At 39.5% G+C, this 21846-nt stretch overlaps 1 protein-coding gene across 1 annotated transcript; it reads left to right on the top strand.

Moving 5' to 3' along the window:
- The first annotated feature begins 10792 nt into the window (after positions 1-10792).
- On the top strand, positions 10793-18702 carry lman2lb (lectin, mannose-binding 2-like b). The gene is made up of 8 exons (XM_071911518.2): positions 10793-10997; positions 11940-12058; positions 12915-13032; positions 13168-13250; positions 14340-14501; positions 15150-15264; positions 15839-15955; positions 16969-18702. The coding sequence occupies exons 1-8, from the start codon at positions 10793-10795 to the stop codon at positions 17109-17111; spliced, it is 1062 nt and encodes a 353-aa protein (XP_071767619.2). The 3' UTR covers positions 17112-18702.
- The last annotated feature ends 3144 nt before the right edge of the window (positions 18703-21846 follow it).

The following is a 21846-nucleotide window of genomic DNA, read 5'->3' as shown; positions in this document are numbered from 1 at the left end:
ACGAACGCTTATTTGAAAATGTAATTGATCTTTGCTTCTATTGGTGGCTGTTTGCCATATGATGATCACCAACTGCAGCTCATTGTTCACCCCCCTTTGTATTTACCACTGCATCACTGATGATGGTAGGTAACTGGAGTCCCTTGGTTGAGAAAAAGATGACGCTTTTATTGACTGACTAACTTCAGATCATGTTTTTTTTATGGATCATATAGTATTTTGGAATAATACTCCTCATCTCCGGCTTCAGAGTCCATTGCCTTTGAGAAGAATTCAAAACATTGAAGCACTGAGGCTTGAGAAGGGACATTAAGGAGCTGAGGTAGAAGAAAAAACACTTTATTTTAATTTGACATGGTACAAAAAGTGCTCAAAAAGTTCAAAAAATGACATTTCAGCCCCCTTCTCCTCTTTTGATGGTGTTTTTTGAACCAACTAACCTAAAACGCGTGCCTTAGTCAACACAGGCACAGTATCAAACACTTTATTCACAATGTCTTTGAGAAGAAAGCCAATTGCCAATCATAAACAACTCTGATCAAGTCTCCCCCAGCTCTTTCCGGCAAACTTAATGTCCTCTATAGCTGGAATCCCTCTCCGCACAGCCGGGGTCACTGGAAAGCCTCCAAACCCACTCTGGCCGCGCCGTCTCCCTAACACCTCTGATGTTTGGACAGTCCAACGTTGACGAATGGCCTAATGGTAACGGGTTAGTGCGACGGAACATATTTGGGCCTTCGGAGGTGGGAGGAATGTAGTTTAACAGCGGAGCGGAGGTGCTAAAAGAGACGGTGCTGGAGTTGATATCAAACACACACAGCGGCCGCATGTCTGGAGGCGGAGCCGCCGGGAAGAGGGGCCATGAGAAAGTGAAGCGCAGTGCGTTTCATCATCACTGCTTTCATGTCAGCGATGGGGATTTTCACAGAGCATAAGCGTGGAATATGAAGGTTCCGTTTGAGTCGTGTTGAGGTACTGCAAAGGTTTTCATATGAGCTGTATGTTGTACCCATTTTAACATTTTCACATCTCAGATTTCTACCATGAATAGAACAATATATGAATAACTTCTGGAACTTTAGAATCCCAAGATCACAAGAGGGAACATGCAATTTTGACAGGAACACACCCTAATAAAGTATGTTAAAGCATTTTTTTCTGTTTTTCTGTTAATGCAACATCAATGTCTGCATAATTAACTAAATAAAATAAATGTAGTATGATGCCACATTTCCATTCGCAATTCATTAAACTCTAAAGGGTTTTTCCATTTTATATCTCTATCATTCATGGAATATGCATCCATGTAGGCTACTGCTGCTTCCCCAATTTTCAACAATAATTTCATTTTGTCAGTGTATTCCTTTTTAAATATGCATTCAGCTGATGCTTTTCAAGAGCAAATTACAATGATTCCAATAGTAGAATACGCTATATTCATAGCTTGCCAACATTACAAGCAGCCAGTAGTAAGGAATGTGAGGGCCGGAGCCACAGCGCCCGATATGTATTCATTCACAGTTCAGATTTGCCCGTAAGACACGATTCACACCGAGACGGCTCAGTCCAAAACACGCTTCAGGATGAAACTGTGTGCAGACGAGGCCGGCAGAAGATAACCTCTGGGCCGCGGGGATGAGTGGGGGGTTCTGAGGCGCAGGATTCACAAGGTGATGCTAAGCATTCCTAGCATTTCCCAGCTCCTCAGATCCTCTCCGGGAGGTGGGAGGGTGAAGTCAGACGTAGTTAAGACACGTGTTCGGTAGGGTCTGAGTATCGAAAAACAATACCCATTAGCACCGTACACATTTTTGGTGTCGTTTTTGAGGTATCAAAAGGTTTAAAGGTGTCCAAATATTCAAATCTTTAAATAAGAATTTTCTTCTTGTTTATGGGAGTTTGTACAGAGGAATTCAATGTAGCAGGTGTGGATCTCTGTGGGGAAATTGTCTGGTTGCATGACAAGGACATATTAAGTGGAAATGTATGAATAAAAAAGTATGAGCATTATGAGGGTGTAGCAGCAGTAGAGCATACTGAGAGAAAATGAAAATATCTGTGATCTGAAAATATGTGGAAAAACATTAAAAATAACATATGCATGTGATATTTTTGTATGACATGAAATATATACAAATGAGAAACAATATGGGCATAGGAAGAAAATAAATATGTGAAACAAATTAGGAAAGGAAATAAAGGTGCTTTCATTCAGCAATCAAAAGTATTAGGAACAAAAATATTGTAATAGAACCGATACTGAAAATCCACAGATACCCAGCACTAAAGTCCAGTTTCATATTTGTCTTAATAAATGTCAGCTATGCCCCTTTGAACCCTGCAGATAAAGCCTGCTGAGGCTAAAGGTTACTCCTCACAGGCTAATGTAAGAACCTAAACTAGCTTGCAAAAAAGATATGTTCTCTATTATGTATTTTAGACTAGTTTACAGTCTATTTTAAATCTCTGTCATTTTCCATGTTTCAGTGGGTGGCAAGTTACAAAGTACATTTACTCAAGTACTGTACTTAAGTACAATTTTGAGGTACTTGCACTTTACTTGAGTATTTTGTGAAACTTTCTACTTTTCCTCCACTGCATTTATCTGCTGGCTGGAGTTACTAGTTACTTTGCAGAATAAGGTTTTACATGCAAAACATACAATAAGCTCATAAAAATATGTTGCATTGTTAGAGTTTAAACTCCCCAACAGTATATGGAGCCGTTAGACCGACAACATTAAAATACTTCTTACAGGTTAATGCTTCAATAATTTAACACTCTGAAACAATGAGTACTTTTACTTTTGATACTTAAGTACATTTTTACTGCTAATACTTCTATACTTTTACTTAAGTACAATTTTGAATGCAGGACTTTTACTTTTAATGAAGTATTTTTCCATTATGGTATTGCTACTTGTACTTAAGTAAAGGATTTCGGTACCTTTTCCACCACCAGCCTCCAGTTAGAAAGCCTACATTCCTGCCAGCATCCCATGACAGCAGCCGTGACACACTCCACTCTGGACTGCTGCATGTTCATCACAGCATTATCTTGGAAGGGCCTCGGGTCTTAAAGGTGCTGCTCTACCCACTGACCTTTAGCAACAAATCTAGATGTTTGCTCTGTTGTTTGTCTCATCAACAAACGGGCCGGTGTGCTGAACTATAGGAAAACTAGGGTCTGGAGGTGAAAGAGAGGATCTCACAGTATGAACATGATGCAATGTAAGAAGAAGAAGAAGTCTCGTTTATGTCCCTATCTCCATTTTTTCCACCATTAGCATTAGCATTGAGGAATTTCAGATCATATTTTGGTGAGTAGCTAAATGAATATTGATAGGTAGTTTTTTTTTTGCGTAAAGTGAGCTAGTAAATAAACAGCTGAGCTTTAGGTAAATTCTCCTATAGATGTGGCTGGAGCCTGTCAAGTTCCATTTTGCATGCATTTATGTTTTTTCTCCTATCTTCATATACCTTTCATCAGTTTCATATTACTTACTATTATGTGTAATATGAAATGACTGCATGTCATAAAGATTTATATGAAGCTTAGCTGGGTTCACCCTCCTCTATCCCGGACTGTATTGCAATGAGAATAAAGGTGAAACCACACAGATGTCAAAGAACACTGTTTAGCAACACCATGGCATTTAATTCACTTCATATTTCATATTACATATTTCCTTTTTTCTAAATTACAGCATAAGCTCTCCAATGGGTTCTCTGAAGCTTTCGACTGAGATTTAACATTCAGCAAAGTTCACTTCTCTCGGATTGCAAACTTTACACAAAACAAAGGTTTATGTAGAGAAAAAAAAGAAATCAATATGTTTTTTTTCAATAGCAACAAGGCTATAAATCACTTGCATGGCAGGGTGAGTGAAGAAAGGGAATGAGAAAGAGCTGTGGAGGGAGGAGGCAGAAGGCTCCTAGAAATCAATTTTCACACATTAGAACTATTAGCTTATTGAGAGGTGAAAGACAGATTGACGGCTCGCCGTTAAAGGGAGCTGTAACTGTAAAAGAGCTTCTCCATTGATGAGCTTTCTCTAAAGTGATGCTCTGTGAGGAGCACAGCCAAATATCTCTTGCTCATTATTTTCCTTCACTCCTTTATGTCCATAGATATAATGTAGTGAAGGAAAATAATTAGTTTAAATCCTTTAAAAATGTATTGTAATGTAATGTATATGATAATTTAACCCAATATTAAGAGTTTTGTTCCATAATGCAATATTAACCGTTTGAAAATATCCACTCTTACATAATAATTTATAGCACAAAATTCAAACAATTACTTTATTATTAATTATTCTGCTTTTTAAAGCATAGTAGGTGACTTATGTTGTTGGTTGAAAAAAATGATAACACTTTAGATAGACTGGATCCATAATATTTTACAGATATAGAGTGCTAAACTTCAGACAAGTTGTTGTTTTTTCCAATATCTAGTTGGAATAGAATAGAAATACAATAGAACATATAATACATGCAGAGTTATTTATATCTCAACTATGCCGTTCTTTTCTGCCGATTCTTGAGCTCTCACTGTCATCACTATTTTTAATTTAATGTCTCATTCCATCAATAACCCATTTATCCTGAGAGGTGTGAATAGCTTGATTCACAACTCTATAGTTCAGAGGATTTATCAGTCTGGATCGATGATGAATGTCACTACACAACACTCAGTATTGGACAGTTTACCAGTTAAGTGATGAGGACATAGACACCAAAAACATCCATGTGTCCCTGGTAGATCATTGACTTCAGTGTTCCATGCTAACACTTTAGCGTACACTATGTTGAGTGATAGCAGGCTCCATGCTAACTCTTTAGCGGACACTATGTTGAGTGATAGCAGGCTCCATGCTAACTCTTTAGCGGACACTATGTTGAGTGATAGCAGGCTCCATGCTAACTCTTTAGCGGACACTATGTTGAGTGATAGCAGGCTCCATGCTAACTCTTTAGCGTACACTATGTTGAGTGATAGCAGGCTCCATGCTAACTCTTTAGTGTACATGTTGAGTGATAGCAGGCTCCATGCTAACTCTTTAGCATACACTATGTTGAGTGATAGCAGGCTCCATGCTAACTCTTTAGCGTACATGTTGAGTGATAGCAGGCTCCATGCTAACTCTTTAGCATACACTATGTTGAGTGATAGCAGGCTCCATGCTAACTCTTTAGCGTACACTATGTTGAGTGATAGCAGGCTCCATGCTAGCACTTTAGCATACACTATTGTTGAGTGATAGCAGGCTTCATGCTAACTCTTTAGCATACATTGTGTTGAGTGATATTGAGTGAGAGTAGGCACCATGCTAACACCCTAGGTGAAGATGGTGGGCAATGGGAGACTGTGTACAGCTAAAAATCACTACACAGTGAGGAATACGTGGTTGCTTGCCTGAAATAGTTCCAAAAATAAACCAGGATAGATCTGCTAAATTGAGTTAAAGATATTTCATTTTAAAATGTATTAATTAAGAACTTTTTATTACTAAAAGGTCAGCTTTCTTACTTTGGATAATGCTGGTGGCTTTCTATCACTCAACATAGTGTATGCTAAAGTGTTAGCATGAAACACCGCAGCCAATACTGGGAACATTTGATGATTTTTTTGTCTATGTTCTCATCACTTAATGGGTAAGTTGATCAATGGGCCAATCTCCCAAAAACTTGGTGTATTCCTAGACTAAGACTATTTGTTATTAGAAATAGGATGTTTCTCCAATAATCAGTGTTTACAAAAAAAAAGCATCTCATAATGAACAACAATCTTGACAACTGAAATGAATTCAAATTCTTCTAATTTCGCATTTTTAATTTCTTGCCATTTTCTAATTTCCTATGACTAAGATAATAATAACACAAATATTTAAAAGAAGCGCTGATGGATAATTAATTAATAGCACCTCATCTCTCATGCGTATTCATTTTCCTGTCTTTCCTTCTACCGTGCATTCAAGTTTGATGCTCTGAACTGAATGCCGCTGCACTTTTCAGCACAATTTACCGACGCTGGCAGACATTGGCTAATTTTCTGGAGTAGCTTTTGACTGCGTGAGGAAGTCAATATTTTTAAGCAGTGTGCTACACAGTTACAAATTTGTTCAAGGCCCAGACAACTTCCTGCACTCCATCTTAGCTGGCCAGTGGGGTCAAAATTTGGATAACTCGCGAAAAATGAATTCTCAATTTTCTCTTGACATTATATTTTCTGAACAGAGAAATACTGAACAGAGCTTGTCAAGTAAAGCCTCGTGGCACCATGATGACCTATATGTTAATTTTGATTAAACAGAAGAACTACTACATTTATAGAGCATGTTTGTAATATCGGTGCGCCACAATTTTCCTCCCTTCGATAAATAACCTCAGACAAATTATGACATGATAATCAATTTGGTGTTCATGAGATCACCGCGGCTGTGAAATATTGACACTGAAAGTGCCTGGATAACACGCCCCAAAGAGAAAATAGTTAGGAAATGAGCGCTTCAATTAAGAAGATGTGTTTTCCTTTTTGTCAGCACAAACAGCGGCGGGGAGGAAAGGCCCATTAAAGCGGATCTGACATGAGGGAGCGGCCATATTTTACCCCGCCGACCGGCCTGACGATATTCTCTCAGGGCCGTTGATTTGAATAGTGTGAATATTTATGTCCAGAGGTGTTTTGCCTGTTCTTAATGTCCGCCGTCTTTAAGTAGATAAAGAGGACAGTTATTGTCTCCCATAAGTGGCCATAGATTAGAAGAGGCTTGTCCTGCCAGAGGAAGCATTAAGGCCTCTTCATTATTTAATCATTCCCTGCTACACACTGTGGGGTTGTGTTCGCATATGTGCAAGGTAAAGCCAATCCACACTGTGTCTGATTAGCAAAGATAATATAGATTATTCCAAATTGGTCCTATAGAGATATGGTGGTAAATCTACTTCCAGTTGGTGATCATTATAAGGCAAACAACCATCAGTATAAAGAGAAATCAATTCTACTTTAAGACAAGCATTATTTTTAATTTTTTTGCTTTTTTCCCCTTAAATCACGTGGTTCTCAACGTGTGGTCCGGGGACTGCCAGGGGTCCTTGAGGGAGTTCCAGGGGGTCCCCAGCAAATTGATGAATTGTTAAATATGAGCAAATAGTTGTCAAAGCTCAAAAAGGAAGGAAGCCCATGTTGTGTCTCTGAAGTATTGTATATTATATATGCAGCTATGTAGGCTATATTATTTCTTCATTTCAAAAAGTGTATAACATGTAAAAGCCACAATGCATAGAGTATGGTCATATAAAAGTGATGCCTTCCACTCCCATAGGCAGCATTCAACCCCAATTGTTTAGATGCCAACAGGTGTGGCCCGCTTTCATAAAGATGTGTATTGAGTGAAAGGATATTATAATATCTCTTGACCTCGCAAACACGGATTACGGTCCGAGTCTGGCGCAGCGGGGGCCCGACGGCACATGACAGGCCCCGTGATCCTCTACACTCAATAAGCCGAGGCACGATTTACGGCGTGCAGACGAGGCCCCTATGCGCTGTGTGGCGGATGCGGATTATGGGATACGCCGATGGTGATGTGTGGGTGTCGGGGAGACGCGGCAGACGCCGGCGATGTTTCGAGTTTCAAGGTTCAGCTGGAATTCTGCGGGGCCTTTTCCAATGGAAGTGAACCGTATCTTCCCCAGGGGACGTTTGGAGGAAATACTGCAGGCCCCAGAGTCACTGCAGGATCATAAACATATGATCTACGGCGGTCTTAACACCTTCCTGTTTGCTCTCTTATTTCCGCTCTATCTCTTTGTCTGTCTGTCTGCTGAGAGGCCGTCGTCTCCGAGGAGCAATAGCGTCTCCCGCGAGTCGACTGCATTAGTGTAATTCCTCCCAGGATGTTGACACAAGCCCGGCGCCCGGCAATTAGATGTCAATACTTGGCCGTGTCCGTCAATCGAAGCGGCCGCCATTCTTTTATGAGGCGCAGCGAGGACGGGTGAGCAAGCACAGAGCAGGAGCAAAGAGCTGAGTCAGATGGATTTCACTGTTGTGCCAGGCTGCTTCGCAGTTTGAGGCTGCCATCTAGCTCTTCATTAAATCTGCCTTGTGAAGAGGCAAATAATGGGAAAATGCAGGGTTTCAAAGTGTAATCCATCACAGATTACTGATTACCTGCTTGAAATCAGTACCATAATCCGCTGGAATATTTATAATCAGTAACATAATCTGATTACTTGCAGTTACATTTGGATTTTGCCCCCCAGCCCCATAGAATATGCATTTAAAAGAAATGTTTTATTCCACTTTACAGACTGTAATTTAAATAGTGATGTTACTATCTGCAGCCGGTATTAGTACAACCAAAAGTTAGTTCAACATATCAGTGAGCAATCCAACAAATCTATTTATTCTATTTTTTTTATCTGATTACTGTGATTACTGATTCTTTTTCAGTAGATGTAGTGGGTGATGAGTTTTAGTCATTTGAATACTGCAGCCCCATCACATGTAATCCATTACTCTCCAACTCTGCAAATAGTGGCAAACTATGCAGCTTTGCAAATATGAAGGCAAATGTGAAAGCAAAATCATCCATCCATTTTAGTGACTCTGACATAATCCAATTTGACCAAAATAATGCCATCTCACTTTTCTTTTTCTTTTTTTTTCTTTTTTTTAATCCATACAAAGAAGACATCAACAAGAATTGTATCAAAAATATCAAAATGTGGTAATCTCCTCCTGGAATTGGACTATTTGCTCATTACTTCAGATTGTGTTTCCTCTAGTCTGTATATCAGTTAGATTTGTTTGAATAGGCAGACAGCCAGAAGCCTCGAAGGCTACATTTCCATTATTCATGATCAGAAACCTGCATGATCACTCAATCCACATTGAGTGATCAACTTTTTTTTATTTATTTTTTTTATAAAATCATGCTATTCAGAGAAACAGGCTTAAGCTGCAACTGGGTCATGAGAGCATAACACTATCAGTAAACAAAACACCTACATTTATCTGAATCATTTTGGAAAATAAAATGATCAAAGCTGTTATTTATGTATCTTTTGCTATCCATCAGCCTGGTTGTAAGTTATGACTTTGTGACTTTTTTGGTATTATTAGGCTACGTTTTGACTTCACCATTTTGTTTTGCACTATCAATGCCTTAAGTTGGTCCGGTTCTGTTCAACCCACTCATGATGGTGACCGTATGGGTCACTGGACTACTGCACCACTGGACGCTAGGGCTGGGCGATATGGTTGAAATCAATATCACGATAATCATAAGGATTTTTTTTCGATATTGATATATATCACGATATGGCTCACGTATGCAAAATCACATGTTAAATAATCAAATTAATCTTCATCCCACTGAACCGATTGTTAGGTGTAATGTCAAATGAAACTGACATTTTCAAATAATATTCCTACCATGAAGGTTCAGGGCATTCAGAAGTTCGTTTTGGGCAGTTCTCAGAAGCAGTTCTGATGAAGCATAACCAAGCCTTTAGCCCTTATTGTGTTTGCCTGATCCCAATCATCATGATCTGGAATAGCCATTCCTTGCCTTACATCATCACACTGATCTCCAAAGCAAGCCATCCATAACAGTTGTATATCTCTAGGTCTTGGGTTGTAACAGTGACACACTGTGGTTAACTGGCTCATAAAACCTTTCATCTGCCATTCAAATTGGTTAACCATTGCACATAATTCTGAAGGAGTCCATGGTCGATAAACCTGTACACAATCATTTTGTCCAGGTCCTGCAGGGATAATACGCATCGGCATTTGTGTTAATTTTGCTCTGGTCCTAGCCACTATGGGGGTTAAGTCTTGTGCATCACCATAGTATACATAAATAATATACATTGCGGTATTAAGAAAGATGTTGCCGATGTGTATACAGATGAACATTCCGTTAGAGTGAAGAAAATAAAAAAAAAGGAAGAAATAAGAAAAATACATAAAACATTGTAAAACATGTTATGTTAAATTCTAATTGCTGTTCTAATTGTACTGATTCATCCCAGAGCAACGTCTGAGCGTCAGCCAATAGGAAAAGGACTAGAAGCTGAACCGTCCAATAGCAGATGTGGGCGGTGGGATAATTGTGGCTGCATCAAGTTAGGCAGAGTTAGCAGGAATACTACCGGAAAAAGGCGATTTTCCTTCAAAATAAAAGCGGTTTATAGTTGCTGATTTATTTGCAGAGGTGGAAAGAATAGACGTAGCCTACTACTTCTACTTAAAATTTAAAGGATTCTCATTCAAAATGTACTCAGAGTAAATGCCACTGAGTTAACAATACTTTACAAAATAATTATAAAGACGTTTGACCAGTTTCTGATGTGATGGTTATGGAGAGCCTACAAAATCTCAGTTCCATAATGGATGTAATTTAAAATGTTGAAACGTGTAAATGTTCAGTCAAAGCACATTTAAATAAAAGAAAAGATACTGACTTCAAACAATATTTTAAAAAGTAAAAAAACAAACAATAAAAAAACGACTCAAATACAGTAGTAATTTATTTCATCTATCTTTGCTCGTACTGTGAGAGTACAGCCTACAAAAGCAGCAAATGTGCTTTGATTTCCTGACTTTCATCCTTGAGTAAATTCATTTTCACTTCTGTAGTTTACTTTGCATAACCCAAAAACACCTGTAATAACGGTCGTCAGTGAGGTTTGTATTTTGACAGTTGTGGCCGGAAGTTATGTTTTTTTTTTCTGGCGAACTTGACAGTAACTGATTAGTTTGAAGTGGGAGGGGAAAAATGGCTGCCGCCGTAACCATGTCTAATCTGTGTCGACTGAGAAGTTTCTTTATTTCACGTTCAGTGTTTCGTTTTAAAAACATCCGTGAATTAACATGTTTGTTTGTTGTGTTTTGTACTTTGATGAGCCAGTCGTTGGCAGATGACGAATACGAGATGGACGACTTTTTGAAGCGGGAGTATTCGCTGACAAAGCCATACCGAGGTAACGTTAACTGTAAACTAACTAGCCAAGTAACGGCGTTTCAACCAGTTAGTTAAACTCAACCAGGCGAAGTCAACCAACCACTGAAACTGCTTTTATCATTAAGGTGTAGCAAATTCATACCGTCTAGCCCCATTCTAAGGTATATTTGTGAAATAATTAGTGTTAACCAACAAGAACTTGGTTTGTCCGCCTCGGGCACTTGTGATTGCACAACTACACAAATCTTACAGCACGGAAGGTGACAGTGATATTATCATTATACTGCTAGATACATGATGAATAATAATGTAAAGAAGTTGAACTTACTCCACTAGTAGCCAGTTATTTCTGCCATGTAGTGGCAAGCCCCGATACGCGCAGTGCTCTGGTATGGAGAGAACGTCACGCAAAACTCCATTCAAAAGTCTGGCAATTTTAATGTCGCCTTCCTTATCGGCAAATGCACATACCTGGTAGGGCATGAATCAAGACCTTTTACGAATCGTTAGAGTAAACTCGTTAGAGTAAATTCGGCATACATTAGATATACCGAGCCGCACTTCTTTCAATACAATTTCAACTCTTAAAACTGCTTTGCCTGTTATTACAGTTGTCCTCTTCGACCAAAATATGTGTGAGCAGCATGTGAGCACTTTTTAGATTGTATTGTAATTAAGTGCTGCTTGGCGGATCACTTGTATGCCGAATTTACCAGAAGAACCTAATAATTCAGCAAAGGTCTCAATTAATGTTTTGCGAGGTGTCTACATTTGCCAATAATCAACGAAGCATAAATGCCCAGATTTGTGAATGGAGTTTGTTTTGTCGATCTGTCCATAATTAATCAGCGGCAAACCAGCCTGTTTCATTGTGATCTAATGACAGAGGAACGCTGGAGTAATTCCTGTAATGTACCCCATACAGTGATTACTCTAATAGGTCTACTTTATTGTTGTGTAGGGTTGGGTTTCTCTAGCTCTTCCCAGTGGGACTTGATGGGAAGTGCCATGGTTACCCCTGAGCATGTGAGGCTGACCCCAGACCTGCAGAGCAGACAGGGAGCGGTGTGGAGTCGAATCGTAAGTCCACTATAACAAACTGCAAAACCTGCACAAACCCCGACCACTGTTGGCAGTCTGAAGGGCCACAAGAGACCTTCTGTTTGCGTTGTACATCATCACCAAACATCCCCCACCTCACCTCACTCTCACCCAGGTTCACAGTGCAAGTTTTTACACGAGATAAAGTGGACCGACCGGTATGAGAAGAGATGAAGACATTCTTTTATCAGCTTTTGTGTGCACTCCCCCGCCTGCTTTTTACATTTTAAGGTTGCGGGATGACATTTGAAAGAAGTCCAGTGGAAAAAAATCATTCTATCTCTCGATAGTTCTTATTCTGTTGTTTTTCCTTGCACTCGCTCCTACAAGATTGTTCTATGGTCACAGGATTATCATAAGGGCACTAAGGCCCTGATATAGGAATAGTGATATAGGAATCGAAGATTATTCTATTATTGCACTCATTCTAAGGTGCTTTGGATAAGAGTGTCGGTTAAGTGCCTAAAATGTAAATGTAATGTAAATGAGTGCCTCTTTGGTAAAGTTTGAGAGTGAGAAAAGAAACATCTACAGAAGCTCACTTGTTGAAGACTTTCGTTTGAAAATTAGATATTAGATGGCCATTTGAAAAAAGTGGCACCTGCTCTTTTCTGATACCGCAAAATTAAGACAAATTATGCCATTTTTAAAATGATAGTAGTCAAGTCCTTTGTTGACAAATGGTTGTCACTTTTATACACTACATTTACAGATTGTTTATATTTTAGAGTTATTGAATACTTCACATACATCTACTAGCCTGCATACTATGCATAGCAGAACCCCTACAACATAAAGAATAAGATGCTTGTTTTCATTCTTTGTGTGTTTCTAGCCTTGTTACTTGCGGGACTGGGAGCTTCAGGTGCACTTTAAAATCCACGGCCAGGCCAAGAAGAATTTGAACGGAGATGGACTGGCCATCTGGATAACCAAAGAGCGCATGCAGGGCGGTAGGTAGAGATTGAACCACTCCCCGGGTGGCAAGCCTCGTACAGTGGAAAGGAACTAGATGCTGCTAATCTTGTGTAATTGTGTAAGTCGTGGTAGTCCCTGTTATCCCGAAGTGCTTCGCTGCTTCTTTGCAGGTCCCGCATTTGGCAACCTGAACCAGTTTACTGGACTCGGGATCTTTGTGGATACTTACCCCAATGAAGACAAGAACCATGAGGTGATCCCCCATGCCCCAATCCCATATTTAAAAACGCATAAACACTTACGCTCATGACCTTTAAAGGTGTTACGCTTAGCATTTTGAAATATCAGTATATCATCGACGAGTAAATTGCGATACCGTAGTTTAATTACCATGAACAAATGAGACCATGGCCTAGTGTTTCTGAAAGTTTTTGCTCCAGCTCGACTCCTGCAACCCTGATCCAATTAAGGTGTCATGAAAATGTGTAGCCCTTAATTGGATCAGGTGTGTAAGAACAGGACTGGAGCAAAACCATGCAGTACACTTGGGCTTTGAAGACTGGGCTGAGAAACACCGGCCTAGATGATTGGTAGCCTGTGTCATGCTAGTGGTATTGTTACTGCTAGTGTTTCTCAAAATTAAGACCACATTTCCCATAAACCCAGCTTCTTGTCCTCCATCTCCCTCCTTGGTGTCTGGCTTTTACTGAAGAGGATAAACATGTTGACTCTTTCCACCATCTGCCATTGCCAGAAACTCTTAAAGGCTTAGCTCTGTTTGCGCCCTCATCTTGTTTTGTGCTGTAAAGCAATCCATCAAATTTCCGACCAAATCTGACCTAGTGGCACACAGTGTAAAATGCAGTGTAGAGGCCGATAAAGGCTGCCAATCTTCTTGGAAGTGGTCTTGTTTGGTTGCAGTAATTATGCTAAAATCTCAAAATGAATGTGGTCATAATATATTGATGTCAATATGCTGCATGTAGCGCCTTTAATCGACTGACAACAGTTAGGACCTCCATTCCCAAACAATCCTATACTTATATGTATGTGATCACACTGTGTCATATTTCTTTTCCTTCAACCCTCTTGGATATGCAGAAGAGGCAAACTGGAACTCAGGTAGCTTCAGTAACATCTCAGCTAGTCAGGCCATGAGTTGTTTATCCTTTACCTAAACCAGTGCACCATCCCACCATGTAGAAATTGTTTTGATTCATTAGTGCCATTTGGTGTCCCTTAAAGCTGAGTCTGATGGGGTGTTTTTGTGGTTCAGTGGCATCTATGGTGTGTATGTTGTGTGTTCGATTCTAGTCATAACCTCCCCCCCTCTGTCTCGCAGAGGGCTTTCCCATACATATCGGTGATGTTGGGGAACGGGACTCTGATATATGACCACGATCGTGACGGACGACCCACTGAGCTCGGCGGGTGTACAGCTCTGGTGCGCAACACCGTCCACAACTCCTTCGTCCTCATCAGATACTCCAGAAACAGGCTGACGGTAAGAGATGCTCTAGGTTCGACTGATAGAGGTTTTTGGAGGCCAGCATGTCACTGATATTTTTAGGTTGAAGCTGCAGATAGTTAATATTTTGCGCCAGTATTCAATATCTTTAATTTTGACAACATTCATGCCAAAAAATCTTCAGTTATTCCCCCAGAATTTTATTCTTGTCAGGGTGAAGAAGCCTCTGAAACAGCATCTAGACCATGGGACACTAAAACTCTCCATTGAAACCCAGGATAATATTAATTATAAACATATGCATGCATACTTTTGTGTAATCCAACCAAAATGTTCCAAAAGAATCAGTTTAGGTGTTTGGATTCCCATAGAGAACCAGTGTAATATTGATCAATTCTACCATAAATATGTAATGTAACAAACTGCATCATATGGGAGGTGGACGACCCTGACTGGCTGATATCTGATTTTTATAGACCAGTATCTCTAACCCTAGTTCTAATGTTTACATATGTACAGAAATAAAACACACACAGATTTGGATCAAATAGTGAAATAGTGTAGATAACTCCTAGTGTGAGTTTTAACCTTACTGCGTCAGGACAATTCAGATAGCGTTGGGTTACGTTGTCACCTACCCATCCTTCACCGGTGATTCATGCTGACCGTTCCTCTGCCCTCCAGTTAATGGTGGACGTAGATGGCAAGCGGGAGTGGAAAGACTGCGCTGACATCACAGGCCTGCGGCTACCCCTGGGCTACTTCTTTGGTGCCTCCTCTGCCACTGGAGACCTGTCAGGTATAAAACCTCAACAGTCTATCATCTGAAGGATGGATGACCACTGTGATCCTCTCTCTACATTAGATTAAATGAAATGAAACTTGAATGATCCCTGTGGGGAAATTGGGTTGTTGCAGCAGCCAATAAGTGTAAATGCAATGCATCTCTAATCCATATATAACGACTACTTAAACGGAAACAAACTTTAGTGCCCGGATTCAAACAGGTCAGGACACTCCTGGACAGGGATCAAGCAAGTTGAGGAGTTTTATTGTCAATTTTAAGGGATGAAAACATAACAGGAGGAAGTGATGTGCACAGCAGTCTGTTTTGCCGAGGGAAAGATAAATGCGATTTCAGTGGGTATACCCAAGAATTATTGTAATGTCAAGTGTAAATGTCATGCAACCACATCATATCTACACACAGATATAAGATGCATGTTGATACCTGCCGTAATGAGAGTCAAAGAGGTACCCGGTGGACACAAGGGCTAAGACCAATCACAAACACCTCACAAATATGCAGTAATCTTCAGGTCTTTGTGAATTCTTTGTGGGGTATTAACTGTCGGGTTATGTGTTTGCTCTAGATAACCATGACCTCATCTCTATGAAGCTGTACCAGCTGACAGTGGAGAGGACTTTAGAAGAGGAGCAAGAGGAGGAGGTCTCCATCCCCAGTGTGGACAACATGGCACAGTTCAAAGGTATAAACAGCACGCTCCTTACAACTCATCAAGCCTTTGCCAGAATATTTGAAAATGCAAAATCTATTCACCACCAACTTCTCAGCACAAATCTTTTTTTTCCAGCATGTTCACAGCCTTTGTTTTTTAGCTTTGTGCTGAAAGGTTGGTGCTCAATAAATTTGGAGAGACAAACTGGAGAGAAGAATGTGCAACTATCAGCTATATTGTAACTATTAGCTTAACTGTTTTTTTCAGCATGGTGTCAACAACACCATAATAAGAGGTTTATAGGGGTCAGTGTTACCAGGCAAGCCAAAGTTGTGGTGCCTGCAGTTCAGGATGAAGCCCCAGCTGATGTGGCTTTTGAAGGTGTATAAGGTATCCATAATGACAGTAGAGAAGTAGAGAAAGCCCTTCCTATGTTTAGGAAGTGATAAGGTTCGCCCAAGCAGTTTCTCGAGCTAAGCAGGGACAAGAATGAACTGGGAAACTGTAGAGAGGAAGAAGCTTAGTTGGAAAGATCTTTGGAACATGGAGGCGTCTTACAATTAGATTTAGTGGTGGAGCAACCTATGATGTACTACTATCAAGCCAAAACCTCAAACCCCATGAACAATTGAAGACCTTGCATCTGCTCTGTGTTCAGAAACAGCAACTTTCAGACATTTCCTATCAAGATGCAAAGTTAGTCTTGCCTGAGGACGATGCACTTGAGCATAACCAAATGTTAGTCTCCGGCAGAGGCAAATGAGAGCAAATTAATTGAAATGTATTATTCAATTTTCTCTTAGGAGGGTTATTAGGCACAAGTTAGGGAAGGTAGGAATTGGGAACTTTGAGCAGACATAGGGCATCAACTTAAAGTTCTGCCAAGAGATAGTCAGCACCAGCCTAAACCCTGACCTAGTGCTGTGGTTGCACCGCAGTACTAGGTCAGGGCACTCTATGCAGTTTTAATGTTTACTTTGTAGAGATAACCGTGTAATAGGAAGACAATCTGTTGATCAGTCTCCCAACCTTTTGCCTTGCAGTGGAGGTTCAGGAGGAAGGGATGAGCGGAGTCCAGTTCTTCTTCACCCTCCTCTTCTCCGTCATTGGCCTGGGTGTCCTGGTAGTTGTGGGCTTGATCCTGTATGGCCGATGGAAGGAGAACAGCCGCAAGCGCTTCTACTGATATCCAGTGATCCACACAGATTTTCACAATGTATGTTTCTTAATCGACATGCAACGCAACAATAGTAAGACTGCCGTAGCTTTACTCAACCAGACAATTGAATGAACTAAATGAACAAACTCGTGCGTCTCAAGCCAAGAGAACATGAACAGGCGAAGCCATCTGTGAAATTTGCTGGAGTAAGTTGTCTCGTTAGTTTTGACTTTTTTCAGCGTTATGGAAGATAGAAAAGTTAAAGCTGCACTAGGTAAGATTTTATGTAAAAGAAAATACAGCCATCTCATCAGCCTAAAATTGCAAAGGGGGCTATAACTGAGAAGAGCGTCCCATCCCCTCTAATTGAGATCCCGTAGATTCGCCGTATTTACCCAAATGAAATTCAGGTGTCTGGTATGGTCAATCAAAACTTGAGAGCGAAATCCAAACTAAGCTGGACTCACCAACGTTAGATCTTTTCCTCTCTCGTCTCTTTGGTATCTTTGGTATAAAGCATCACAGAGCAGCCGGGTTGGTAAACATGAGCGAGCTGTGTGCAGTTTACTGACGTCACCTTACAGGATTTCTGGGTATTCAAATTTTTCCAAATGTTACCTCTCACTGCCACTTGGGGCTGTCAGAGTTGCCTAGTGCAGCTTTAATCCGAATGCTAGCTGCTGTGAAGACCGACAGTAACCTGTGGATCTCAAAACCTCTCATTGCACTGATATGAAATGTCCATGAGATAACATTTTATTGAACTCCCATGGATTTCAGAGAGAAAAACCAGGCAAAGCACTTATGTCAGCAGCAAGTTGATTCCATGTTTGCCGTTTGTAGATATCGCAACGCTATTCATGGATACATCATGTTCTGTATTGTACTTTAAAGGAGCGAGTAAGGTAGCTGATACTGTCTGAAGTGCCTAGCTAGGACCAATTAAGACGACGTCTTACTTTACATGTCATGCCCTAGTCTTGTGGTTTGAGCTTCACCTGTATTTTGTGTTTGACATCGCACGACTTCACTCAATTTTTGAAGTTACTGTTAGTTCTCAGTTAGGATGTGATTATTTTCCTAGATCTATTTTTAACTGCTGGCAACCAAATATTGTCCTTGGCACCAGCTTTCATGTTTAGCGCACACAAAACTCAAATTCAAACTAAATCATCAGACCTGTGACAAAAGAAACATTGATTCAAATTAATCATGTCACCAACGAATTCATTTGTGATCAGTTTTCTCGTTGATTTATTTTATTTTTAATTTTTTTTGTTGTATGGGGAAAATGCACTGGGTATCAAATGGGAGTCAAATGTGAATTTGAGTAAATTGAAGTATGTATGAATGCTGTTTAGCGTTCAGCTGTTCAACCTGTGATATATACTGCTGGGCTTTTGTTGCCACTTACATGCTGGTGCCTTACTCACGTTTCTCTGAGATCAGGGCCTGTTTTCATTAAAGGGGAAGTCCACGGAAATTACTAGGGTTTCACTCTGCAGAAGTAACACTTCTTTTTTCAGTTTTATGAGTGTTAAGCAATGAGTTTTTAAGATCAAGGAAAATAAATCTCTGTCAGAAATCAAATTGCTTTGCTGGAGGTGGTTGAAAGAAAAGAATTACCAATATCAAGCAGTCTAGAATATATATATATATATATATATATATATATATATATATATATATATATATATATATATGTGTGTGTGTTTGTTCTAGAAAAACACTTAACCTAATCAATTTCGGCGGAATTCCCCTTTACACTTGTAAGAGTAGCATTCTACCGGTTGAGTCGTATGACCATACAAACTTTACCTAAAGGTATACTGAGTCAGCTTTCAGGGATTTTTCTAAAGCTAAAAGTGTAGGTGACACTTTATTTGAATAGTCCAATGTTGATACTCAACTTCCTATCAAGTGACTATAATGTGTCACTGAAGTGTCTACTGAGGTTCAAGTGAAAACTAGTCTATAGATATTCAGTGTCTGGGCTAGAGTTAATGTTAGGGTTGGGTTAAGGTTAGGGTTAGATAGTGGAGATGCACCATAGGCAAGTGACATCTACTTTTTGTCACCTGATAGTTGAGTATTAACATTGGACTATCCAAATAAAGTGCTACCAAAGTGTATTTCTCACATATTCATCTCATCTCAGCACTTCTGTTCCAGTGTGTATTTATCTTGAGAGCTGTGTATTCATCTGTACAGACCTCCTACTAAGACCAGGGGGACATTTCATGGCCTGGTTCCAGTTGTTTTACCTGTGAGTTTACCTATGGAAAAGTACTGTAAGTACACAATAACACTCTGAGTACTTCATGATATTCTCCCAAATATATTATGTACTTACGAGGATGTAACAACACAGTTAAAGTACAAAGTGCACAAACATAATGTACTTAAATAAGCATGCATAAAAAAGAGCTCCAGCACTCTTAAATAGTCAATTATTTTTCTTATTTTCTGCAGGCAAATAATATAACACCACCTTATATATTAAAACCTGTCACTTTATCACTCAGTGAAACACAAGTAAAGGAAACAGCAGTGGTACATCACTGGGAAACCCTTTTTCTAAGTACTTATTTGTACACTTTACCTACATTGTGCTTTAAATTGTTGTAAAAGCAAGCAAGAGATGGAGATTTCCATTTAGTGTTACTGTGTACCTACAATACTTTCCCATTTGATAATACACTATTGTAAAGTTACCAAACGTATTTTCTGCAATTCCTGAAAGTTTGAATAACTTCAAAATGTTTTGTATTTTGGTTCTTATGGCTGTTTCATAGCCATATCAACCCATAAGCGCCTATTATGAAAACCACTTGTTATTTTCTGGTCATGTTTAGAGTTATTCAGTTTACTGACAAGTCCCGCCTCTTGAAATTTGCCCTGGCGAGGATGGACACCCATATTGTTGTCATTCTAATAGTTTATTTGAGTATATCTAATCTAATAGTGTACTTAGGTGTTATTTTTTTATATAGTTCTTTAGTTTACTGTATACCAAGACTAGTGAAAATAATTTATTGCACCATGAGCCATCATGGGGGAAAAATAGCCCTACAGTTGATTATTTAGATGATCATGTTTAGGCAATGAAAGTGTGAATGCTCTTAGCTTTAATCAGACTTGTGAAATCTTCTGCTTTAAATCTGCCAATCTAAACTCTTCTCTGAACAATCTAAGTGAAGAGCATGTACACTTTTCGTGCTCCTGTGTCCGATTTTTTTTCAATAAAAGTTTCTATGGTGATCTTGCTCATTTGATGATATGTCTATTTTTGTCGGTACTACTAATAGCTGAATCGATACAGTAGCTGTTGCAAAATTGTGAAAATATACATATGTGCAGTATGTGGAAGAATTAAACAAAATCAAGGTAGATGCAATATACTGTGTAATTATAGGTGTCGGGGCCGGGCATTTTGAGGAGGAAGAGGAAGAAGAAGAAGAGGAGGAAGACAAATGACAAATACATGAGGGTCCATCAGCAGAACTGCTTGGCCCATAATTATCACTAACATATCTTTGAAATCATGTGTCTCTAATCCACACAGCACAAAGCCTGAGTAGACATAAGCATGTTCATTCTGCATCACCCGGGGCTTGAACTCACAACCTTTGCCACCAATGGCAAGTTGTGATCGAGTTAAGCTACCTGAGAAGTGGGAAAGTTAGAGGAGGCTTCACACTATGACTTAGCCAACCACCAGGGTGCCCAATAACAGCTGTCCATGCATGTAAAGGCAGATTTCAAACTAGTGTAAAAAATTCAGCATTCAAGACAAAATTATTTGCGTACTTCATGTAGACAACATATAGATGTCTGTAATTTCTTTTTACAAAGATTGATTGCTCCTTAAGTGAAAAACTGATGTTTAAAGATGCTCTATTTCCATTGACTGCAATAGTTTACATGAGGGCAGAATTCAAAATGCTATCAAAAATTCAGTTTTTGAGATACACACTTTTTACACACCTCATCTACCTTGACTGGAAAATTTTGTCTTTTATTTTCATGAACATTAGAGATTTATTTAGCGAGAATTTGCAGTAGATGTTTACAGTACCATTTACAGTAAAACATTTTGATGTACTGTGAGCTCAACGTTTGATAATTAAAAAATCTGGCTGGATCGTTTGTGGAGGACAGTCTGAAGATGAAGTGTAGCAAGTTTGGTGTCAATTGAGCAAAAAATGTGGGAGGAGATAGGTTTAATTAGTTTTACAGTTTTTGAGAAAAACAGAGTGATGGACTTCATAATTCCTGTCAGCTCGAAGCATCTGAACATTTCTGCTCACTTGGGCCTACATTTTGTTGAAAGTTGCAAAGCCGTAGCATGTACGACTGATTTGTTATGAATTTTCAAAGTTTAAAACTTTAGTTGGTTGCTGTAGTGCCACCATCAGTACTATTGACCCCCAAAGCCAGTTGAGGAAGTTTGGCATGGGACCGGACCTATGTGCAAAGTTTTGTTTATTTTCATGCATGGGAAGGCAGATTTCCTCGGAGGAAGAAGAAGAAGAAATTGGGAAAAACAATGCTGCCGGTCCCTAATGATGAAGAAAACTATTTGAATTTACAGCGTCTATGCAGATGATGTGCAAAATGTGCAGGTCATCCGTATTTAAAGAAAGCGTCTACGCCTGCAAACATGGATTGTGAAAAATGATCTCATCAAATTAAAAAAATATCAAAATTTATACTAGACACCAACATTGTTACAGTAGAACAGCATCTCCAAATGTTTGGT

Source organism: Centroberyx gerrardi, chromosome 8 (assembly GCF_048128805.1).
Source record: "Centroberyx gerrardi isolate f3 chromosome 8, fCenGer3.hap1.cur.20231027, whole genome shotgun sequence".
Classification (NCBI taxonomy): Eukaryota; Metazoa; Chordata; class Actinopteri; order Beryciformes; family Berycidae; genus Centroberyx; species Centroberyx gerrardi.
Note: the sequence above shows the minus strand (reverse complement) of the source record. Positions and strands in the feature narration are given on the sequence as shown.

Excerpts from the sequence above, each read along its gene's own strand:
- lman2lb (XM_071911518.2), top strand. The coding sequence starts at position 10,793 with ATGGCTGCCGCCGTAACCATGTCTAATCTGTGTCGACTGAGAAGTTTC. Across the intron at positions 12,059-12,914 it reads GAGCGGTGTGGAGTCGAATC|CCTTGTTACTTGCGGGACTG; the intron begins GTAAGTCCACTA and ends GTGTGTTTCTAG. Across the intron at positions 15,956-16,968 it reads CAACATGGCACAGTTCAAAG|TGGAGGTTCAGGAGGAAGGG; the intron begins GTATAAACAGCA and ends TTTGCCTTGCAG.